General features: G+C 54.8%; 1 protein-coding gene across 1 annotated transcript in view; it reads right to left on the reverse strand.

Moving 5' to 3' along the window:
- Positions 1–94: 94 nt before the first annotated feature.
- The window catches only part of mdn1 (midasin AAA ATPase 1), a 40,084-nt gene continuing 21,429 nt past the window's right edge, over positions 95–18,749 (reverse strand). Inside the window, exons 61-101 of the mRNA XM_067241152.1 lie at positions 18,125–18,515; positions 17,914–18,026; positions 17,122–17,791; positions 16,809–16,970; positions 16,002–16,281; positions 15,379–15,662; positions 15,182–15,277; positions 14,857–14,951; positions 14,469–14,587; positions 14,159–14,317; positions 13,306–13,415; positions 13,132–13,205; positions 12,832–13,015; positions 12,344–12,494; positions 11,772–11,918; positions 11,449–11,575; positions 10,868–10,973; positions 9,792–9,907; positions 9,042–9,461; positions 8,682–8,911; positions 8,373–8,510; positions 7,992–8,173; positions 7,718–7,879; positions 7,450–7,587; positions 7,141–7,279; positions 6,761–6,936; positions 6,506–6,637; positions 6,277–6,415; positions 5,887–6,194; positions 5,619–5,774; positions 5,231–5,332; positions 4,918–5,116; positions 4,618–4,785; positions 4,273–4,520; positions 3,738–3,853; positions 3,381–3,555; positions 2,800–2,873; positions 2,577–2,691; positions 2,156–2,222; positions 1,438–1,580; positions 95–1,296 (exon numbers count right to left, since the gene is read on the reverse strand). Of these exons, the coding sequence (XP_067097253.1) occupies positions 1,111–1,296; positions 1,438–1,580; positions 2,156–2,222; positions 2,577–2,691; positions 2,800–2,873; positions 3,381–3,555; positions 3,738–3,853; positions 4,273–4,520; positions 4,618–4,785; positions 4,918–5,116; positions 5,231–5,332; positions 5,619–5,774; positions 5,887–6,194; positions 6,277–6,415; positions 6,506–6,637; positions 6,761–6,936; positions 7,141–7,279; positions 7,450–7,587; positions 7,718–7,879; positions 7,992–8,173; positions 8,373–8,510; positions 8,682–8,911; positions 9,042–9,461; positions 9,792–9,907; positions 10,868–10,973; positions 11,449–11,575; positions 11,772–11,918; positions 12,344–12,494; positions 12,832–13,015; positions 13,132–13,205; positions 13,306–13,415; positions 14,159–14,317; positions 14,469–14,587; positions 14,857–14,951; positions 15,182–15,277; positions 15,379–15,662; positions 16,002–16,281; positions 16,809–16,970; positions 17,122–17,791; positions 17,914–18,026; positions 18,125–18,515 (7,297 nt within the window). The 3' untranslated portion in view covers positions 95–1,110. The remainder of the gene's footprint in view (positions 1,297–1,437; positions 1,581–2,155; positions 2,223–2,576; positions 2,692–2,799; positions 2,874–3,380; positions 3,556–3,737; positions 3,854–4,272; positions 4,521–4,617; positions 4,786–4,917; positions 5,117–5,230; positions 5,333–5,618; positions 5,775–5,886; positions 6,195–6,276; positions 6,416–6,505; positions 6,638–6,760; positions 6,937–7,140; positions 7,280–7,449; positions 7,588–7,717; positions 7,880–7,991; positions 8,174–8,372; positions 8,511–8,681; positions 8,912–9,041; positions 9,462–9,791; positions 9,908–10,867; positions 10,974–11,448; positions 11,576–11,771; positions 11,919–12,343; positions 12,495–12,831; positions 13,016–13,131; positions 13,206–13,305; positions 13,416–14,158; positions 14,318–14,468; positions 14,588–14,856; positions 14,952–15,181; positions 15,278–15,378; positions 15,663–16,001; positions 16,282–16,808; positions 16,971–17,121; positions 17,792–17,913; positions 18,027–18,124; positions 18,516–18,749) is intronic.

The following is an 18,749-nucleotide window of genomic DNA, read 5'->3' on the forward strand; positions in this document are numbered from 1 at the left end:
TTGTTGTGGCCTCTTCAACTCACCTAACCCAACGGCTCCCTCGTGCGGGCTGGGGTATCATGGCTTCAAGACGAATTGTACACGTTTCTATTTTTTCATACATTTTATTGTGTCATGGCATTGTTTAACTGATGGATGGTATGAAGGAACAACTTTTTAGAATGTAATCTACGTGTGATTATATTCATGTCCACATTACAAAACACCTTGATGATAAACATTTCAATGCACAAACATTCTGTAATCATTAGCACTACTTTGTGATATGGGAAAGTCGTCAATACAACTGATTAGTTGATATGTTTCTAGACCAGAAAATGAGTTATTGGAGATTCTATCAAAATAGGTATTAGCAGTCCTTGTGCTTCAAAGTGCATAAGAACTGGCTTTCTAAAAACCTGTGACCTTTACATGGATCTTACTGCAAGTAATAATGGCCTCATTTTTGGGTAGAATGATACATTTGGGCCCCTAACCGTTTACCTGAGGTAAACAACTGCTCTTTGAGTACATGGTGTAAAATGAGATGCAACTTTCTTCAAGGCACATTTCAGTAATTTCAAATGTATCTAGAACATATCAACATGCTTCTTTTTTTTTGCCATGATTTGCCACGTAGGGGGGTGTTTCTTTTACAAATTGTGTGCAAAAACACACATTTTACAACTGTCAGTTATCCCACAGTCAGTCATGTGTTCACATTTAAGCAGAAATGGGCTGATGAGCAATGTAACACTGAAACATCCACACATTGTGAAGGAGGGGTATATTACAGGGGGAAAGAGGTATTTACCTTCACCAAGGTTTTTCCACACAAAGGGGGATCACATTTGCTTCTATCATTTGTTATAGACGTGCAAGTTACAGCAATCCTTATTACGTTACAAAAGAACTTCCAGAATTCCCCTGATGACAAAAGACGAAATGTCAGAGGTTGCTATCAAACTCTATAGAGTCTACTAAAATGAGAGTAAAAATAAGAAAATAAAGGCACATGTACAGCGGCAAGTCCGTCTTTTGAGTCCCGTGTTTGAGTCCAAGAGAGGAGGCTAGCAGCAGAGTGGCCTTGTGCAGTGTCGATGCCGCCACCTGGGATGGCTTCTCGCTGGCCTACAGGTCGGTTGCCGTGACGAGTTCAAACCACTGCCTCAGTGCATCGCTCAGGGTCTCAGGCAAGGCGTTGACGTCCCGCAGGATGACGTAGAAGGGGAAGGGGAACTCCTCCATGTAGGAGCGGATTTCCGGCATTTCACCCGGGCCTTTGAAGATGGGCACCTTAATGTCCAGGATGGAGTCCTGCACGAGAGAGCCAGGAGACAAACGTTCAGAGGACAAGGCCTGGACAAGGTTTCAACCTAGTCACCTGTCATGGAGGATTTCTTCACCACCCACAACCACACGCTTCAACTTGGTTTCATACAGGCAAGTGGCCCTTACCCTTGAGTTGGGGTTGTCTAGCACCACAAAGATGACAAACACGTTGGCGCTGCGAGCCGCCTGCACTGCCGCGGTCACCCTCTCCTTCCCCTCCAGGAAGAGGCCCCTGCCGTCCGACACGATGAGCAGCAGCTGGGCTGTGTCTGCGCGGAGAGAGAGACACGGCCAGAGAGAAGGACGAGAGAGGGAGCAGAAGAGAGAGTCAGGGAGAGAAAGGTCAGCCAGTGTAGACCGTCTCACAATGTCTGTGGCTCTCTGGTTACACCCCTCTGGGAGTCTGGGGAGCACATAGGGAGCCTGATACTGGTTCTACACTGATCTGCGCCGCGGTTCCACAAAGACGAAACGTTAACTCCACCGTGGGCACTGTAGGGAGGAACAATGGCCTTCCTTTCAATAACAGTACCTGGCTCTGCTCTCCCAGCTCCCTCTGCTAACACGGCGTGTTTGTTGGACATCAGATACAACCAGGGCATTGACCCAATAGGCTCAGAAGTGAATGCAATCAGCAGGCATTCATGAATGTCTTTTCTCATTACTGGAGGTTAAGGACTAATGAGATTCCTAACTCACCCCAACCAAAGCACTAGCCTAACAAAGGAAATCAGGCAGTCTGTTTTAATGGAAACAGAGTTAAATGTTACAGTGGACAGATGAAAGGAGATCTTGAGATGAGTGATTTTCTGAGGGTTAAGAGAAGGCTGGAGGTGCTTCGTACCTGTGTGCATGGTCCCAGGAGTCTGCTGCCGCGCAGCTACAAACATGCCGGCTGACGTCTCCAAAAACTGACAGATGGAAACACAACACTGGTCAGTCTAGTCTGAACAGACATCTACAGTCAAACAACACTGGTCAGTCTAGTCTGAACGGATATCTACAGTCAAACAACACTGGTCAGTCTAGTCTGAACAGACATCTACAGTCAAACAACACTGGTCAGTCTAGTCTGAACGGATATCTACAGTCAAACAACACTGGTCAGTCTAGTCTGAACAGACATCTACAGTCAAACAAGTAACTGGAGAAATAGATGGGTTCCACTAATGACAAGTTAAGAAGAAATCATTAACTATTTCTACAATTATATTTTATAAGACATAAGTCATCAGAAGGGGTGGATGGATGTCAGATTTCTCCACCTGAGCTATCCTGGTCTTCTTCTGCTTGAACTGGCAAAGCCTCAGGATCCTGGCGCCTGATTCGTCAGTGAACTGCTGCTGGAACGGGTGGAGCAGCTGCACAGTCTCGCCGAAACTGACAGAAGAAGAAGAAAATAATAATGTTTTTTGTTGAGTTAGGAATTGTAGAAGTACTTCTAAGTAGCGGTCATAGACTCCCTCTAGGGGTGAGCGAGCATGTTACCTGCACACCGACACCTGGCCCACCTCCAGGAGAGTGAGGGCGTTCACAATCACAGACAGGGACTCGAACGCCAGCTGCAAGTCACAGGAAACATGTTGGGTTATGAGCAGCAGACGCGGTCCTGACTGGCTCACAAAAAAAGTTTATATTTTTTTTTGAAAATGTTTTATCAACCCATCAGCTTTTTTTGAATGCTTTTTTCCAACCTTTCAAAACTTTGTTGGAAAATATTTGTTCAAAACCTTTTTGAAAATATTTTATCAACCTTTCCCAAAAAAAAAAAAAAAAAAAAGTTTCTTTCGCTATTTTTTTTTTCCACCCACCCACACGCTAAACACCAAAAGTTAAAGAAAATATTTGTTCAAAACCTTTTTGAAAATATTTTATCAACCTTTCCCAAAAAAAAAAAAAAAAAAACGTTTCTTTCGCTATTTTTTTTTCCCACCCACCCACACGCTAAACACCAAAAGTTAAGTTTTTTCAAAAACTTTTTGGGGAAAATATTCTTTCAACATTTCAAAACTTTCTTTCAGAAAATATCAAGTTCTGAGCCACCCAGGGCTCTAGCTGGATTCTCCTACCTGTTTGGAGTGGTTGTCCACCATGCTGGACGAGTCATCCACAGCCAAGCAGATCTGGTACTCCCTCTTACTAGGCTTGGTCCTCCTTAGCCAGATCTTGTCTTTGCGGAACTGGCTAGCAATGTAGGGGATGACCTTGCGCATGTTCAGGCGCTTGCCTGTGCGGAAGTCTCCCCTGTGGTCCAAGAAGAGAGGAAGAAAGAAAAGACGAGCTCCTTAAAAGAACAGGAACAAAAAAAAAACGCACCCTCCAAAGAAAGTGTCGTTTCACAGAATCCATCCAGTTTTGAGAACGGAAGACTCAAATCAACAATGACCACAACTGTGGCGTGGAGGTCCTGGGAAGGCGTTGCTTACTTGAGCTTGGCGGCGCGTGTGGGCTCCAGGATGAGGCGGAGCTGCTCACACAGCTGCTGGGACAGGCCCGACGTCAGGGTCTGGTACTGGTGCCACATGGCAGCCGCCGCACTCTCCTGGACCACAGGGACACGCAGGGACATGCAGGGACACGCAGGGACACGCAGGGACACACAGGGACACACAGGACAAGGGTCAGACGACACAGAACAAACGGTCTAAAGCCAACAACCAAGGCTTTGATCTAGGTGTGTATCTACATATGAAAGTACAATGCTGTGACAGCTAGTGTTGTGTGTGTACTACATTACATTACATTTAGTCATTTAGCAGACGCTCTTATCCAGAGCGACTTACAGTAAGTACAGGGACATTCCCCCCGAGGCAAATAGGGTGAAGTGCCTTGCCCAAGGACACAATGTCAGTTGGCATGACTGGGAATCGAACTGGCAACCTTCGGATTACTAGCCCGATTCCCTCACCACTCAGCCACCTGACTCCCCAGTACTAGTGGTGTGTGTGTGTATGTGTGCACCTCCTCGTGGTCTCCTGGAGCCTGTCTCTGCCAGGACTCCAGCTGCAGCTCCATCTCCCTCCTCAGCTGGTCCGGGTCGGGGGGTGCAGCCCGCTGGGTCTCCATCAGCAGGTCAGGGACTGTGTGGATGGTGGACTCTGTGCTCCTCTCTGGTCTCTCCTCTTCCTCCTCCAGTCTCTCTCTGTCTTTCCATCGCTTCTCTTCCTCCTCTCCCTGTCTCTTGGCCTCCATATCTCCACTGTCCAGTCCTACACAAGGGGAAACTGCATGAGCTACAACACAGACAGACACACATGTCTAAGCTGTGCGGAGCAGAATGGGATGATGAGGGGATGAACAGGGCACCTTTCTGGGATCCTTTAGTAGAGTCTAGTTGCTCGGGCTTCAACTCTTGAGCATCCGCAGCCTGCAGGTCCTCTTCCTGGTCCTCCGTGTCCATGGCAACGTCATCGTCGTCTGGGTCCGAGTCGTGCTGTGGACCGGCTGGTTTCTGCTGCTCTGCGCTGGCCACATCTGTCAAACAACACACGGCGTGGGAGCCAATCAGCTCTCAGAGTTATTTGAAAGTGCCGTTAGAGGAAGGCTACTTTAAAACATAAAACTAAACAGTATTTAGTCCCAGAGTACAGAGAGGTGGTGTCTGACCGTATGTCTGCTTGTCGTAGCCCGTCTCTCCCTGCTTGATGTGCTCGTACAGGTCGGACTCCTGCTGTGCTGGCGGCTGCTTGGTGTCCTGGCGTCGCTCCTGGCTGCTCTCTACCGTACGCAGGCGCTTGTTGACGCGCTCGCTGTCGTCTCCGGTTGAGCGCTCGTTGTCCGCCCGGCCCGGCTTCCTCTTGAAGCTCTGGAACAGGAGAGGATAGAGGAGAGAGAGAGACACAGAGAGAGCTTCTAGGTCAGGGAGAGAAACACCCCAGGTCTGGTTTGACTGGTGTTTCCACGCTCCTCTGAGTCGTACCTGTGTTTTGCTCTGACTCTGTCTCTGTGAGGCCATCCTGGCTGTCAGCTTGGACTCGTGGCCCTCAGTCTGACTGGCATCCGCTGCCCCGCTACCGTGCTCCTGGGGACACAAGTCACACATCGGTGGCTGGGACTATTGTGTGTGTGTGTGTGCTGGTATTTCTATCCCCTTGTGGGGACTTTTACGACAGTAAAACTGGTCAAACTTGACCTTTTGCTGGTCCCCATAAGGTCAAATGCTTTGTCCAGGGAGTTTAATAGATAGGGTTAGAATTAGTGTTAGGGTTAAGGGTTAGAGAGAACATAATTTTGAATGGAAGTCAATTGTAGGTCCTCACAAGAATGATCCTAACGTGTGTGTGTGTGCGTGTGTTTGTGTGCCGTACCTCTTTAGCCTGGTCTCTCTCTGACGCCTCTCCTGCCAGCTCCACAGCTGTGTCGCTCTGGACGTTCTCCTCTCCTGTCTGGCCGTCTGTGGCGTGTTCCTCCCTCTTCACCGCCTCCGGCTGCTCCTCGTCCTCACCCACCCCCTCCTCCTCCTCCTGAAGACACCACAGAGACTTGGTTACTTCTACACACACGCACGCACGCACGCACGCACGCACGCACGCACAATACCGTTTTCTGTAGGTGGTAAATGAGAGTTTCAGTTACCTTTGGTTTCTGGCCTTTGTCTGTTGGGATAGTCAGGTCTTTCTCTTTTCCCGCCTCTTGTCCTTGATCTTTTTCTTGCTCCTCCTCTTCTTCCTTGACTCCAGGCTCACTGTCCTCCTCTGGCTTCTCTCCTCCTCCCTCCTGCTCCTCCTCCTCCTCAGTCTTTGGCTCCTTGCACTCTTCCTCTCCTGGCTGCTCAGCGTCCGTCTCTCCTGCTCCCTCCTCTCCTCCCATCTCCTCTCCCTCCTCCTCTCCTCCCTCCTTATCCAGGTCCATGGGCTTCTCATCAATGTCGAAAGGATTCTCTTCTGGAAGGAAAGAGAAAATAGGTATTTCTGATTGGTCTAAGCCCAATCAACTCCACCCTTAGTTTGACCCCTGACCCCGTACCGTCTCCCTCGCCCTCGTCCCCAGCTTGGTCGTCCTCCTGGTCCAGGTTGAGGTCATCCGGCAGGTCCATGGCATCAGGCTCTGGCTTCTTCTCCTGTTTCCCATGATAGGGGTCAACCTCGTTCTCGTCGAACTCGCGCTGAAATACAGCAGCAGCACAGATATAACAGAGACTCTCTCTCTCGCTCTGCTAATCACAAGCAGGTACATCAAGACGTCCGAGCCACACCTCATCTCCCTGCTCGTGGATCTTCTCCTTCTCCTCATCCTCCAGCGACTGGTCTTTGTCCTGGTTCTTCTGATCTTTGTTGGGGTCGGCTGCATCAAGGTTGTCGTCCTTGGCAACCATTTCCGATTCGCCCTAAAACAGAAATACCAAAAAGGAACATGCGGATAAGCAAACAGATTAAGCAAGTGGCAAGCTACGCTCCTCAACCTGACGTGAGTCAGTAGGATCATCTTGAACTAAGCTCCTTGTACATACCTGGTCCATTCCCTGGCCAGACTCCTCCTCCTTGTCGCTGCCCTCCAGATCTTCATCCTCCTCATCATCCCCCCACATCCTCTCGTCCAGGGTGTCAGTCTGACCCTCGCCCAGGTCGCCCATCTTCTTATCCAGCTCTTCCTCATCCTCCTTGTCTGACTCCTCCGACTCCTCACCTAAACACAGACCAAGAGGAACACTGTGACATCCAAGCCTGGAGGAGTGCCCAGTTCTGACCCAGTTCTGCCCCAGCTCTGCCCCAGCAGATGACCCAGCTCTGCCCCAGCAGGTGACCCAGCAGGTGACCCAGCTCTGCCCCAGCAGGTGACCCAGCTCTGCCCCAGCAGGTGACCCAGCAGGTGACCCAGCAGGTGCCCTACCTGGCTCTCTTTCGTCCCCATCATGCATCTGCCCATCAAAGTCCTCCGACATCTCGATGGCGTTATCTTCCTCTTTGATGTTCTTCTTATCCTGCTCCTCCTCCTTCTTCTCTTGACCCTCCTGGAAGGTGTCCTCCACCTGCACAAGCACACAACGGTCAGGACACACACAGGGGTCAGGACGCACACAGGGGTCAGGACGCACTCAGGGGTCAGGACGCACTCAGGGGTCAGGACGCACAGGGGTCAGGACAGCATGGAGGGCTAGCGTTCGTCCTGCATGAAACCTGCCCTTCGGGCACACATCACCTGTTCTTCGTTCTCGATCTTGTCACTGACGTCTTTGACTCCCTCCCCCTCTCCTATGCCTCCACCCTCGTAGTCATGGAAGTCCGTGGCTCCTTCTCCGTCTCCTCCCTCCATCAGCTCCTGGGGCAGGCAGAAGCCCTGCGCACAGAGGAGGAACCATCACAGTCAGCCGTTAACTCAGAGCAAGGTTCCCCTTCGCGTGGGAGGTGGAGGTGTAAGGGGAGGTGGAGGTGTAAGGGGAGGTGTAAGGGGAGGTGGAGGGCGCTACCTTCTGAGCCAGCTCGGTGAAGATGCTGGCCAGGACTGACAGCAGCTTGCCGGTGCTCCTGTGGGCTCCCAGAGACACGGCCAGGTAGTAGCGCACCAGCTCAGAGTACACACCCAGCATGGGCTCCAGACGCACTAGCAACACACACGCCTCAGTCAGCTCCTGAACACACACACACACACACACACACTGGGAGTTAACACACTTCAAAGAACACCATTATTCTTCTATGTCTAAGAAAATTGAATTGAACTGTGAGTATGTGAGCACGTACATGTAGCTGCTGTGAAGGACAGGTCTCTCTGTGTGTTGCCAGTCTGTTAAGCAGCTGCTCCAGAGCGGCGCTGACGTCCCCCAGGGCCAGACACCCCAGCTCCCCCGCCAGCTCCTCCTCCAGGAGGCGGCTGAGGTGTCCGGGCTTCAGCAGGTCCTCCGCAGCCTCCTCCTCCTCGCTCTCTGGACACAGCACAGCAGGCAGCCGCATCAACACCCCCACACCTCCGAGACCATCATGGTTAGGGTTCTAATCTCGATGATCTCACTTCCAGGTGCTGGAAGATTCCCCCCCCCACTCCTCAGTCCAGACAGCAGGGTGAGTTCACCCACAGTGAACAGGGAGGATGCTGGAGCTAACCACCAGGCTGGAGCCTCTCACCTCTCTTGGCGCCCGCGTGCTGCTCTCCCTTGGCCTCACCCTCCCTCCTCTTCACCAGGGTCTGGATGGCTAACAGCACCATGTTGATGGTGTTCTCCAGCTCGCCAGAGAACTCAGAGCCAAAGTCCTGCTGGCTCCCTGTGAAGCCATGAGGGACAGATACAAGTTTATTTATGACATAAATCATGGGTGTCCAACTCATAGGATACTTTTTCCATACATACAATATTTATTTTATTCGTATTCAATGATCAAATTGATATAAAAACGCTGGTGTGTTACTTCCTGTTCACATGCGTACAGGCCTACCTGTGTGTCCCCCGTGGCCCAGGGAGAGGTGCTGAGCCTTCCAGGTGGTGAACTCTGTGAGACAGGCCTCCACCTCTCCTCTGATGTAGCGCAGGCTGGAGGCCAGGCCAGGCTGGGAGCCTGCAGGGCCCTCAGGCCCCGCAGGGGTGAACAGCTGCTCCACGGACAGCATCTGGCCCGCCACCGAGCCCAGCCGGTCCAAACCAGAACAGCACGTGGCAAAATGGCTCCTGTGGGGATGGAGGTGAAGGAGGGGCTTTGTCAACAACAACAACGTCTTTTTGTCATCTTGTTTAAAGACCGGAACATACATTAGAAGACACACTGTAGAAGCAATGAGGTGTGGGTATGTGCGCTCACCAGGTGTGCAGCGCCCCCTGTGTGGACTGCTGTGCTACTGCCTGCAGCTCCTCCTTCAGGGCCTGGGTCTGGGCCAGCATGGCTGCCACGCGCTGGCTCAGCTGGCACCAGCCTGGGTCTCCCCTCCTCATCAGACAGCCAAGGGGCTGGCGCTGGGCCGCCAGGGGAGTAGGGCACCTCAGGTTGGGCTCCGCCAGGCCGCCTGCCCCCTCCGTGTCCTGCAGGCCTGGGTGGTGGTGGTTCTCCGGGCAGCACTGGAGCAGCCAGGCCAGCTGCTGGAGGAGGGTGGCACACTGGGAGGCCAGACCCTGGGCCCGGGACACCCAGCCCTGGAGGGCGACCTGAGGGGGAAGACCTCCTGCGTCTGGGCCCTGGCTCTGGAGGTTGGCCTGGATCCCCTGAACGCTGGTGGTTAACCTCCTGTGTGTGAGGGAGGGGAGAGGGGGGAGCACACCAGCAACAAGCCTGTGAGGATGTTTGTACATCCAGTATGAGAGCAGAGTTGGTGGGTAACTGGAGGAGCAGATGGTGGCTTGGGGGGTGAGGGTGGAAGGGGAGGGAGGAGGGTGAGGGTGGAGGGTGTAGGGTGTAGGGGGAGGGTGAGGGTGGAGGGTGTAGGGGGAGGGTGAGGGTGGAGGGTGTAGGGTGTAGGGGGAGGGTGGAGGGTGAGGGAGGAGGGTGTAGGGGGAGGGTGGAGGGTGTAGGGGGAGGGTGGAGGGTGAGGGTGTAGGGTGAGGGTGGAGGTCTGACCTGAGGTGCACCCACTGTTCCGTCAGCCTGGCCAGCCGGCGTCTCTGCTTCAGGAGGAGCTTGAACAGGTGTGAGGAGAACCCCCTGCAGCGGTCGATGTTCCCCAGCCCCACCTCCTGAAACACACACAAACACAGTCAGCCCCACCTCCTGAAACACACACAAACACAGTCAGCCCCACCTCCTGAAACACACACAAACACAGTCAGCCCCACCTCCTGAAACACACACAAACACAGTCAGCCCCACCTCCTGAAACACACACACACACAGTCAGCCCCACCTCCTGAAACACACACAAACACAGTCAGCCCCACCTCCTGAAACACACACAAACACAGTCAGCCCCACCTCCTGAAACACACACAAACACAGTCAGCCCCACCTCCTGAAACACACACAAACACAGTCAGCCCCACCTCCTGAAACACACACACACACAGTCAGCCCCACCTCCTGAAACACACACAAACACAGTCAGCCCCACCTCCTGAAACACACACAAACACAGTCAGCCCCACCTCCTGAAACACACACAAACACAGTCAGCCCCACCTCCTGAAACACACACAAACACAGTCAGCCCCACCTCCTGAAACACACACAAACACAGTCAGCCCCACCTCCTGAAACACACACAAACACAGTCAGCCCCACCTCCTGAAATACACACAAACACAGTCAGCCCCACCTCCTGAAATACACACAAACACAGTCAGCCCCACCTCCTGAAATACACACAAACACAGTCAGCCCCACCTCCTGAAATACACACACACACAGTCAGCCCCACCTCCTGAAACACACACAAACACAGTCAGCCCCACCTCCTGAAACACACACAAACACAGTCAGCCCCACCTCCTGAAATACACACACACACACCCAGCCCACCCCCTGAAACACATACACACACACCCCCAGCCCACCTACTGAAATACACACACACACACCCCCAGCCCACCTACTGAAATACACACACACTCCCCCAGCCCACCTACTGAAATACACACACACCCCCAGCTCCTGACCACTACAGCTGACACAGAAACCCAGTTGTGCCGTCTGTGTCTCACCTTGGCAGCGCTCTGAAGCGCAGTCTGCATGGCTGTCCTCCGCGCCCAGGAGCGATAGAAATACTTCTGACAGCCGTCCCACGCTGCTGCCAACTCTGTGAACAGCCTGAGGAAAGAAAAACACCTGTTAGACTCAATTACAGAGTCACACATCATCTACTAAATAGGAAATAGCTCTCTCTGTGTGTGTGTGTGTGTGTGGAGAGGTGTGTGTGTGGAGGGGAGTGTGTGTGTGTGTGGAGGTTTGTGTGTGTGTGTGGAGGGGTGTGTGTGGGTGGAGAGGTGTGTGTGTGTGTGTGTGTGTGTGGAGGGGTGTGTGTGTGTGTGTGTGTGTGTGTGTGGAGGGGTGTGTGTGTGTGGAGGGGAGTGTGTGTGTGTGTGTGTGTGGAGGGGTGTGTGTGTGTGTGTGTGTGGAGGGGAGTGTGTGTGTGTGGAGGGGAGTGTGTGTGTGTGTGGAGGGGAGTGTGTGTGTGTGTGTGTGTGTGTGGAGGGGAGTGTGTGTGTGTGTGTGGAGGGGAGTGTGTGTGTGTGTGTGTGGAGGGGAGTGTGTGTGTGTGTGGAGGGGAGTGAGTGTGGCGTACGTGTTCTCAGCCTGCTCCTGGGTCCTGACGGCGGTCAGGGCGGTGGAGAGCTCCAGAGGCTGCAGACAGAGCATCTCCTCTGGGCTGGCTGTCCTGCTCCACGCCAGCCCCGCTCGGTACGACAGGCCTGCACACACACAAGCACACACCACCATCATCATCATCATCATCAATCTCACCGCCCACGCTACGCAGCTCAACGCTCGTCTCAACGGAGGAGGAACACAAACGTCCTCAGAGGTCGAGTCAAGGTCAACCTTGACCGCTGAGAGGTGCAGTTTCATCAGACCGAGGTACAATGAGGACAGGCGGGGGGGACTCACCGATCTCTGCCAGCATCTTGAAGAGGTCGGAGAGAGCTCTCTGCTTCTGCTGCAGGATGTGCTTCACCTCGGACTTCTGCCTGTCCTTCTCTGCCTTCATGTCCACCGTCAAGCTCTGCAGGTCGCGCAGGTTACTGATGATCTCCCCTGAAACAGCATCCAGCTCCCACGGTCAACACCTCCCTCTCCTCCTCACCCACACCAACACCTCCCTCTCCTCCTCTCTCACACCAACACCTCCCTCTCCTCCTCTCTCACACCAACACCTCCCTCTCCTCCTCTCTCACACCAACACCTCCCTCTCCTCCTCACCCACACCAACACCTCCCTCTCCTCCTCTCTCACACCAACACCTCCCTCTCCTCCTCTCTCACACCAATACCTCCCTCTCTTCTCTCACACCAACACCTCCCTCTCCTCCTCTCTCACACCAACACCTCCCTCTCCTCCTCACCCACACCTCCCTCTCCTCCTCTCTCACACCAACACCTCCCTCTCCTCCTCACCCACACCAACACCTCCCTCTCCTCCTCTCTCACACCAACAGGACTCAGAGAGGCACGGTTCCTTACCGGTGAACATGTCCAGGTCCTCTGAGAGCTCTGGCAGGGGGTTGTTCTTCACCAGCTGGACGCTCATGTTCTTCATCTTCCTGGTGAGGTGAGGCAGGCGGACCAGGAGGGACGAGGGGTCAGCCAGGTGACTCGTCTCTGGGACGTCGCTCTGAAACACACACCACCAAACAACTTCAACAACCTCCTCCACGTATACATCTAGACCAGGGGTGTTCCCATCCTGGTCCTCAGGGTCCACGGTCCTGAATGTTCTAGATGTTTCCCTGCTCAAACACACCTGACTCAAACGAATGGTCGTTACCAGGCTTCCGCAGAGCTCGATCACAACTCAGTCACTTGAATCAGGTGCGTTGGCGCAGTCTTGACAAATAATAATACATTGTATTTCTAACGCACTTTTCATTTGAAAACAAATCTCAAAGTGCTAAGTGCCTTTAACACTAAAGGTTGTTCTGCTGTGTGGTGGCTAGTTTGTGACGGGATACCTGGAGGTCTCTTCCCCTGCCAGGGAGTGTGATCTTCAGGGCCCGGTGGACCCGATGCAGGGGCGTCTCCTCTGGGTTGGCATCAACAGTGTCCAGGCTGGCACTGGTCCCCTGCTCCACCAGCGCTGGGGCACAGGGGCTGCACAGGGCCGCCTCAAACTTCTTCACAAACTTGAAGAGGGTTCTGAGTGGTAGAGGAAAGACAGTCATTCTACTGTACTTATCACAACATACCTCAAAGCGGCTGATGTTTGTAATGCTATAGAAGCAGCCACGGTTACTGGAGGTAATCCATCGTACCTGTGGGTCTTGTCCACTGACTGTTTGATGGACCAGAAACTGACATCGTTCCACTTGGAAATCTTCACAAAGTCCTAAAGGGGTACACCTTGTTAGTACGCATTGCATGCCACTACTGGCATCTCAAAACATCTATGTACTCTATAGTTAGTGGCACAGTTCTTGCCAGCATACCTTGAGCTCCTTCTCAATGGGCTGTCTGAGCTGAATGAGTTTGTTCTGGATGCACTCAGAGAACTGGCTGTAGTATTTGTGCAGGTTCCACAGCAAGTGGCACAGGGGTTCTGTGTAGCAAAAACAAACCCCACTCAGAACAGCTGTTACAACAGCAGCCATGGAACCAAGATACCAGTTTCATACAGTCACACTGACGAAACCACATGACTAAATCAGCCCTCCTCTGCCCTGGTCCTCGTGACCCTCAGCCCTGGTCCTCGTGACCCTCAGCCCTGGTCCTCGTGACCCTCAGCCCTGGTCCTCGTGACCCTCAGCCCTGGTCCTCGTGACCCTCAGCCCTGGTCCTCGTGACCCTCAGCCCTGGTCCTCGTGACCCTCAGCCCTGGTCCTCGTGACCCTCAGCCCTGGTCCTCGTGACCCTCAGCCCTGGTCCTCGTGACCCTCTGCCCTGGTCCTCGTGACCCTCAGCCCTGGTCCTCGTGACCCTCAGCCCTGGTCCTCGTGACCCTCAGCCCTGGTCCTCGTGACCCTCAGCCCTGGTCCTCGTGACCCTCAGCCCTGGTCCTCGTGACCCTCAGCCCTGGTCCTCGTGACCCTCAGCCCTGGTCCTCGTGACCCTCAGCCCTGGTCCTCGTGACCCTCAGCCCTGGTCCTCGTGACCCTCAGCCCTGGTCCTCGTGACCCTCTGCCCTGAGAGGCTTCCACAGAGCTTGATAACAACCCACTCGTCTGAATCTGGGTCGCAGCAGGGAAACATCTAGAACACGCATGACAGGAGTTCCCTGAGGACCAGGGCTGAGTAAGGCTGGTCTGAGTGTGGGTGGTGTGCGGGAAGAGGAGCGAGGCAGACCTTGTCCCTGCTGGCTGGGGGCCAGGAGGAGCAGGTGGCAGTGGAAGCCCAGCAGCATGGCCAGGCGGGGGTGGAACTCCCCCAGGGAGGAGCCCTCCATGTAGGCCTGCAGCGTGGAGGACACTGAGGACAGTGACAGCGGCTCCAACTCCTCCTCCCCTGGACAGCACACACACAAACACAGGGTTAGCACTTCTTAGATCCTAAATATCTTTAGAAACATTCATACAATTAACTGCATAATGAATGATAATAGCATTGAGGAGATTTACAAACTGGGTGAGATGTTGTGGAAGGGTTGCTTGGTTACCTGCATCCATCCTCTGCTCCTCCAGGTACCTCTCGATAAGCTGGTACAGAGAGAACCAGTGCTTGGTGGATTTTTCCGTGTGGCGCTTCAGGGCGTTGTCCAGACTGCTGGACCAACAGCTAGGAAGCAACAGAAACAAATCGACTTTAATGGCGGTTCAGTGTTGCACCCTGCTGGGTTTGTTTTGAAAGATAAAAAAACAAACAAGAAAAAAAAGTCAGCCGTCATGAGTCCTGCCCACCAGCAGAGGGCGCTGGCAGGACCCGTACGGCAGGACCCCGTACGGCAGGACCCCGTACGGCAGGACCCCGTACGGCAGGACCCCGTACGGCAGGACCCCGTACGGCAGGACCCCGTACGGCAGGACCCCATACGGCAGGACTCGTACCTCAGTTCAAGTTTGCGCCAGTGGATGATGAGCTGAGTGACAGGCTCCAGCTCCCTGCGCAGAGACACAGAGCGACTGGCGTTGTTCTCCCAGTCCTGGCAGGGGGGAGGGGGGGTTAGCTCCACAGGTAGAACATGATTACATAACACTTGCAGAGAGAGAGGGAGAGCGAGAGTGATGGAGAGGGAGTGAGAGAGACAGAAACAGAAAAAGAGAGTGAGAGAGACAGAGAAAGAAAGAAAGAGAGACAGAAAGACAAAGAGACAGAGAAACAGAGCCAGTATTCAGTCCAGGGCCAGCTGTGGGCTGTGGGGAGGGAGCTGACCTGGGCCTTGCTGAGCAGGATCTCCAGGCCGTTGAGGAACTTGGCCAGAGGGCTGGCCAGACTGAAGCCCAGGATCCTCTCCATCACCACGGTGAGCTGGGGCAAGAACACACAACACAAGACTGACACACTGAAGCGGAACAGAACGATACATCCTTCTCAAGTCAGCTGACACAGGGGGGGGGTGGGGCTCCCACCTGGATGAGGGCGGGGTGTTCAGGCCAGTCGTCCAGCCTCTGTCTGACAGCCACGGCCATCTGCTCCACCACAGGGAGGCAGCAGCGAGCCTCGCTCATGTTGGGCTGCTGGTAGAAGTCGTAGGGCCCGTCTGGCTGCAGGCTGAGGCCGGCGTCGGAGGCCCCTGGGCTGGCAGGCGAGGCCCCGGGGCCGGCGGGGGAGGCCCCCGGGCCCTGGACCGTGTTCTGGAGCAGGGAGCTGAGCAGCAGCTGGGTGCAGGCTAGATGCTGGTCCAGCTCAGAGTCTGAGGACAGAGAGGAAGGTGGGGCCAGGGTGGGGTGGGGGATTAGTAGATTAGATTAGTAATTCACCATAAGGTATCCTAAATTGAAGAAATATTGAACTTAAAGTATGCTTACAAAGTATTGACACACTTCAATGTCAAAAAGCGTGTGATGTACAACATATACACATTTCAAATAGCACTTCCAATTGTGGACACGAAGATAAATACAATGAACACGTATTTAGCTCTCATTTAGTACATTTAAATTAGACGTAAGTAGAACATTTTCCCCTTGGGATTCACAAACAGAAATTGACTTCGGCTTTGATCCATGAATCGTTCAGTGGCAGCACCCACCTAGCAGGTGATAAAAGCGGGCCATCACAGGAGCTGTGATCTGGTACGAAGTGACCAGGGCTTTGATGTGATGTTTGCTGTGATTGGCTGGAGGGTTGCCTTGGTACCACAGCGACTGTGAGTATCCCAGACAGAGGCTCAGATGGACCTGGACCATGGTGTTCATACAGGCCGGGGACAGGAAACCAGCCTCGCCCGCATCCTCCGGGACTTCCTCCTCCTCTAGCCCCGCCTCCGCCGGCCCCTCCAGAGTGTCCGGGCCGGTGATGTCAGCAAAGTCCTGAGGAGAACCAAAGAGAAGGGATCAGAATCGCCGTTGCAAAGCAGACTAGCTCAACCCAGCCAGAGTAAAACAAGCACGTCCTGTACAGACCAGCGGAGGTAGAGGGTACCAGCAGTGGTAGAGGGTACCAGCAGTGGTAGAGGGTACCAGCAGTGAGAGAGGGTACCAGCAGTGAGAGAGGGTACCAGCAGTGAGAGAGGATACCAGCAGAGGTAGAGGGTACCAGCAGTGGTAGAGAGTACCAGCAGTGGTAGAGGGTACCAGCAGTGGTAGAGGGTACCAGCAGAGGTAGAGAGTACCAGCAGTGGTAGAGGGTACCAGCAGAGGTAGAGAGTACCAGCAGTGGTAGAGGGTACCAGCAGAGGCAGAGGGGTATGCACAGGTAGAGGGTACCAGCAGAGGCAGAGGGGTATGCACAGGTAGAGGGTACCAGCAGAGGCAGAGGGGTATGCACAGGTAGAGGGTACCAGCAGAGGCAGAGGGGTATGCACAGGTAGAGGGTACCAGCAGAAGCAGAGGGGTACCTGGTTGTACTGAGGGAAGCTGCGTCTGTAGTCCCTCTCCTCCTGCTCCTCCTCGCTCAGGCCCGTCCCGTGGAGACGGCTGCGATGGCGGTACAAACTGGCCTCCAGCTGCTCCTTCTCCCTGGCCCTTCTCTCCTGCTCGTCCCACTCGTTCACCACCGCCTGTGGGGGGGGGAGAGAGAGAGAGAGAGAAGAGGGCGGGGTAGGGGGGAGAGAGGAGAGGGGTAGAGCATCACACACTGCACCACAAACCCTGGTGCTCGTTCAGACCCCCCACCCCTCCACCTGGTGATGGAGGCCCACGCTAGCGCACCTGACAGATGTGCCTGAAGAGCTTGTGTGTATCCTGGCTCAGCCCCCCGGTGGACAGGGCGTGGCACTGCACGTACAGGAGGGCGTTCAGCAGCAGGGTGGAGGTCTCAGGGACCGTGCGTGCTGGGTCCTGCTGGGGGAGGAGCTTGGCCAGGCCCCGCAGCACGTCCACACAGGCCCGGGAGCACAGGTAGTCAGCCCTGGCCAGGTAGGAGGGCAGGCTGGGGGACAGGGAGGGGAAGGCCAGCAGGCAGGACACCAGCTTGGGCAGGCCTGGCATGGGGGTTAGAGAGGAGGCCAGCTGGGAAGCCACCAGCCTCATGCCGTGTCGGAGCTGCAGGATGGCGGTCCGCAGGGGGCCCACCACGTCAGGGTACAGCGGGTAGTCCTCCTGGAGCCTGTGGGCGAAGCGCTGCTGGGAGGCCTGCCACACAGCCTCCTCCTTCAGCAGGCCCTGGATCCCCGACCTGGATTTGGGCCCGCTCCCCTGGAGGGCCTTCAGGAGGTGGGAGAGGAGGTCCTCCACGGCGGCAGGCTGGCCGATGCTGCAGAGGTAGTGCTGCAGCTCCTGGAAGAGCCTGCCGTACTGCGGCTCTGTGGGGCGACACGCCTGCTTCCTGGACAGCTCTGCGATCTGCTCCTTCACCTGCTGCATCCGGATCCACAGGTACCTGAGCCACAGCGGAGGGAGATGCTTAACGAGAGGACACAATCCTCCCGCTGGTTAACGCTTAAAGCTGTTTGACACGAGTGGGTCTCGGCATGTCCAGGCCACAGCTGTCCTGATCCTGACCTGATGCGAGGGTGCTGGAAGCCGTCGGTGGTGCTGTTCTCCCCAAGCTCTGCTCCCGTCAGCAGCTGCGACGCCAGGCTCCGCCCCCTCCACTCCTCCTGCAGCAAGGCCAGCTGGGAAACACAGGCGGTCACACAGCCAGTTAGCGTAAAACGTTAAAACACGCGGAGAAACATGGAAGAGCCGCGCGGCGTCCTGGAGGGGTACCCACCTCCTCCTGAGAGTAGCTCAGCTTGTAGGCTCGCTTCACGGCCGGGTCGAAGATGGTCTGCGGGGTCCACACCTTCATGTGCATCAGGCCCATGTTGACCCAGAACACCCCGGAGCGTGCGGCCGGGCTGGGCCCGGGCTGGACCTTGTTCTGGACGTACTGCTGCAGGCCGGTGAGCAGGGCGTCCAGCATGCCTTCGGGGAGCAGGCTGGGGGCCAGGAAGTCTCGGAGGACGGTCTGGATCTCCTGGGCAGCCACCAGGGGGTCCTGGTCCTCCACCAGGCTCTCACAGCTCTCGGTGTAGCCCTCCTGCAGGGCGGGGGGCAGCAGGTCGGCCATGCTCTGCAGCTGCCTGCGCAGCACCACCCCCTGCAGCTTGCTGTCTGTTCGTCTGTGGGGGGAAACACAGGAACACCAGGGAGTCAGGTGGCTGAGCGGTTAGGGAGTCGGGCTAGTAATCCGAAGGTTGCCAGTTCGATTCCCGGTCATGCCAACTGACGTTGTGTCCTTAGGCAAGGCACTTCACCCTACTTGCCTCGGGGGAATGTCCCTGTATTTACTGTAAGTCGCTCTGGATAAGAGCGTCTGCTAAATGACTAAATGTAAATGTGTTTTCCGCCCAGTG

The sequence above is a fragment of the Osmerus mordax genome, chromosome 8, assembly GCF_038355195.1.
Source record: "Osmerus mordax isolate fOsmMor3 chromosome 8, fOsmMor3.pri, whole genome shotgun sequence".
NCBI lineage: Eukaryota > Metazoa > Chordata > Actinopteri > Osmeriformes > Osmeridae > Osmerus > Osmerus mordax.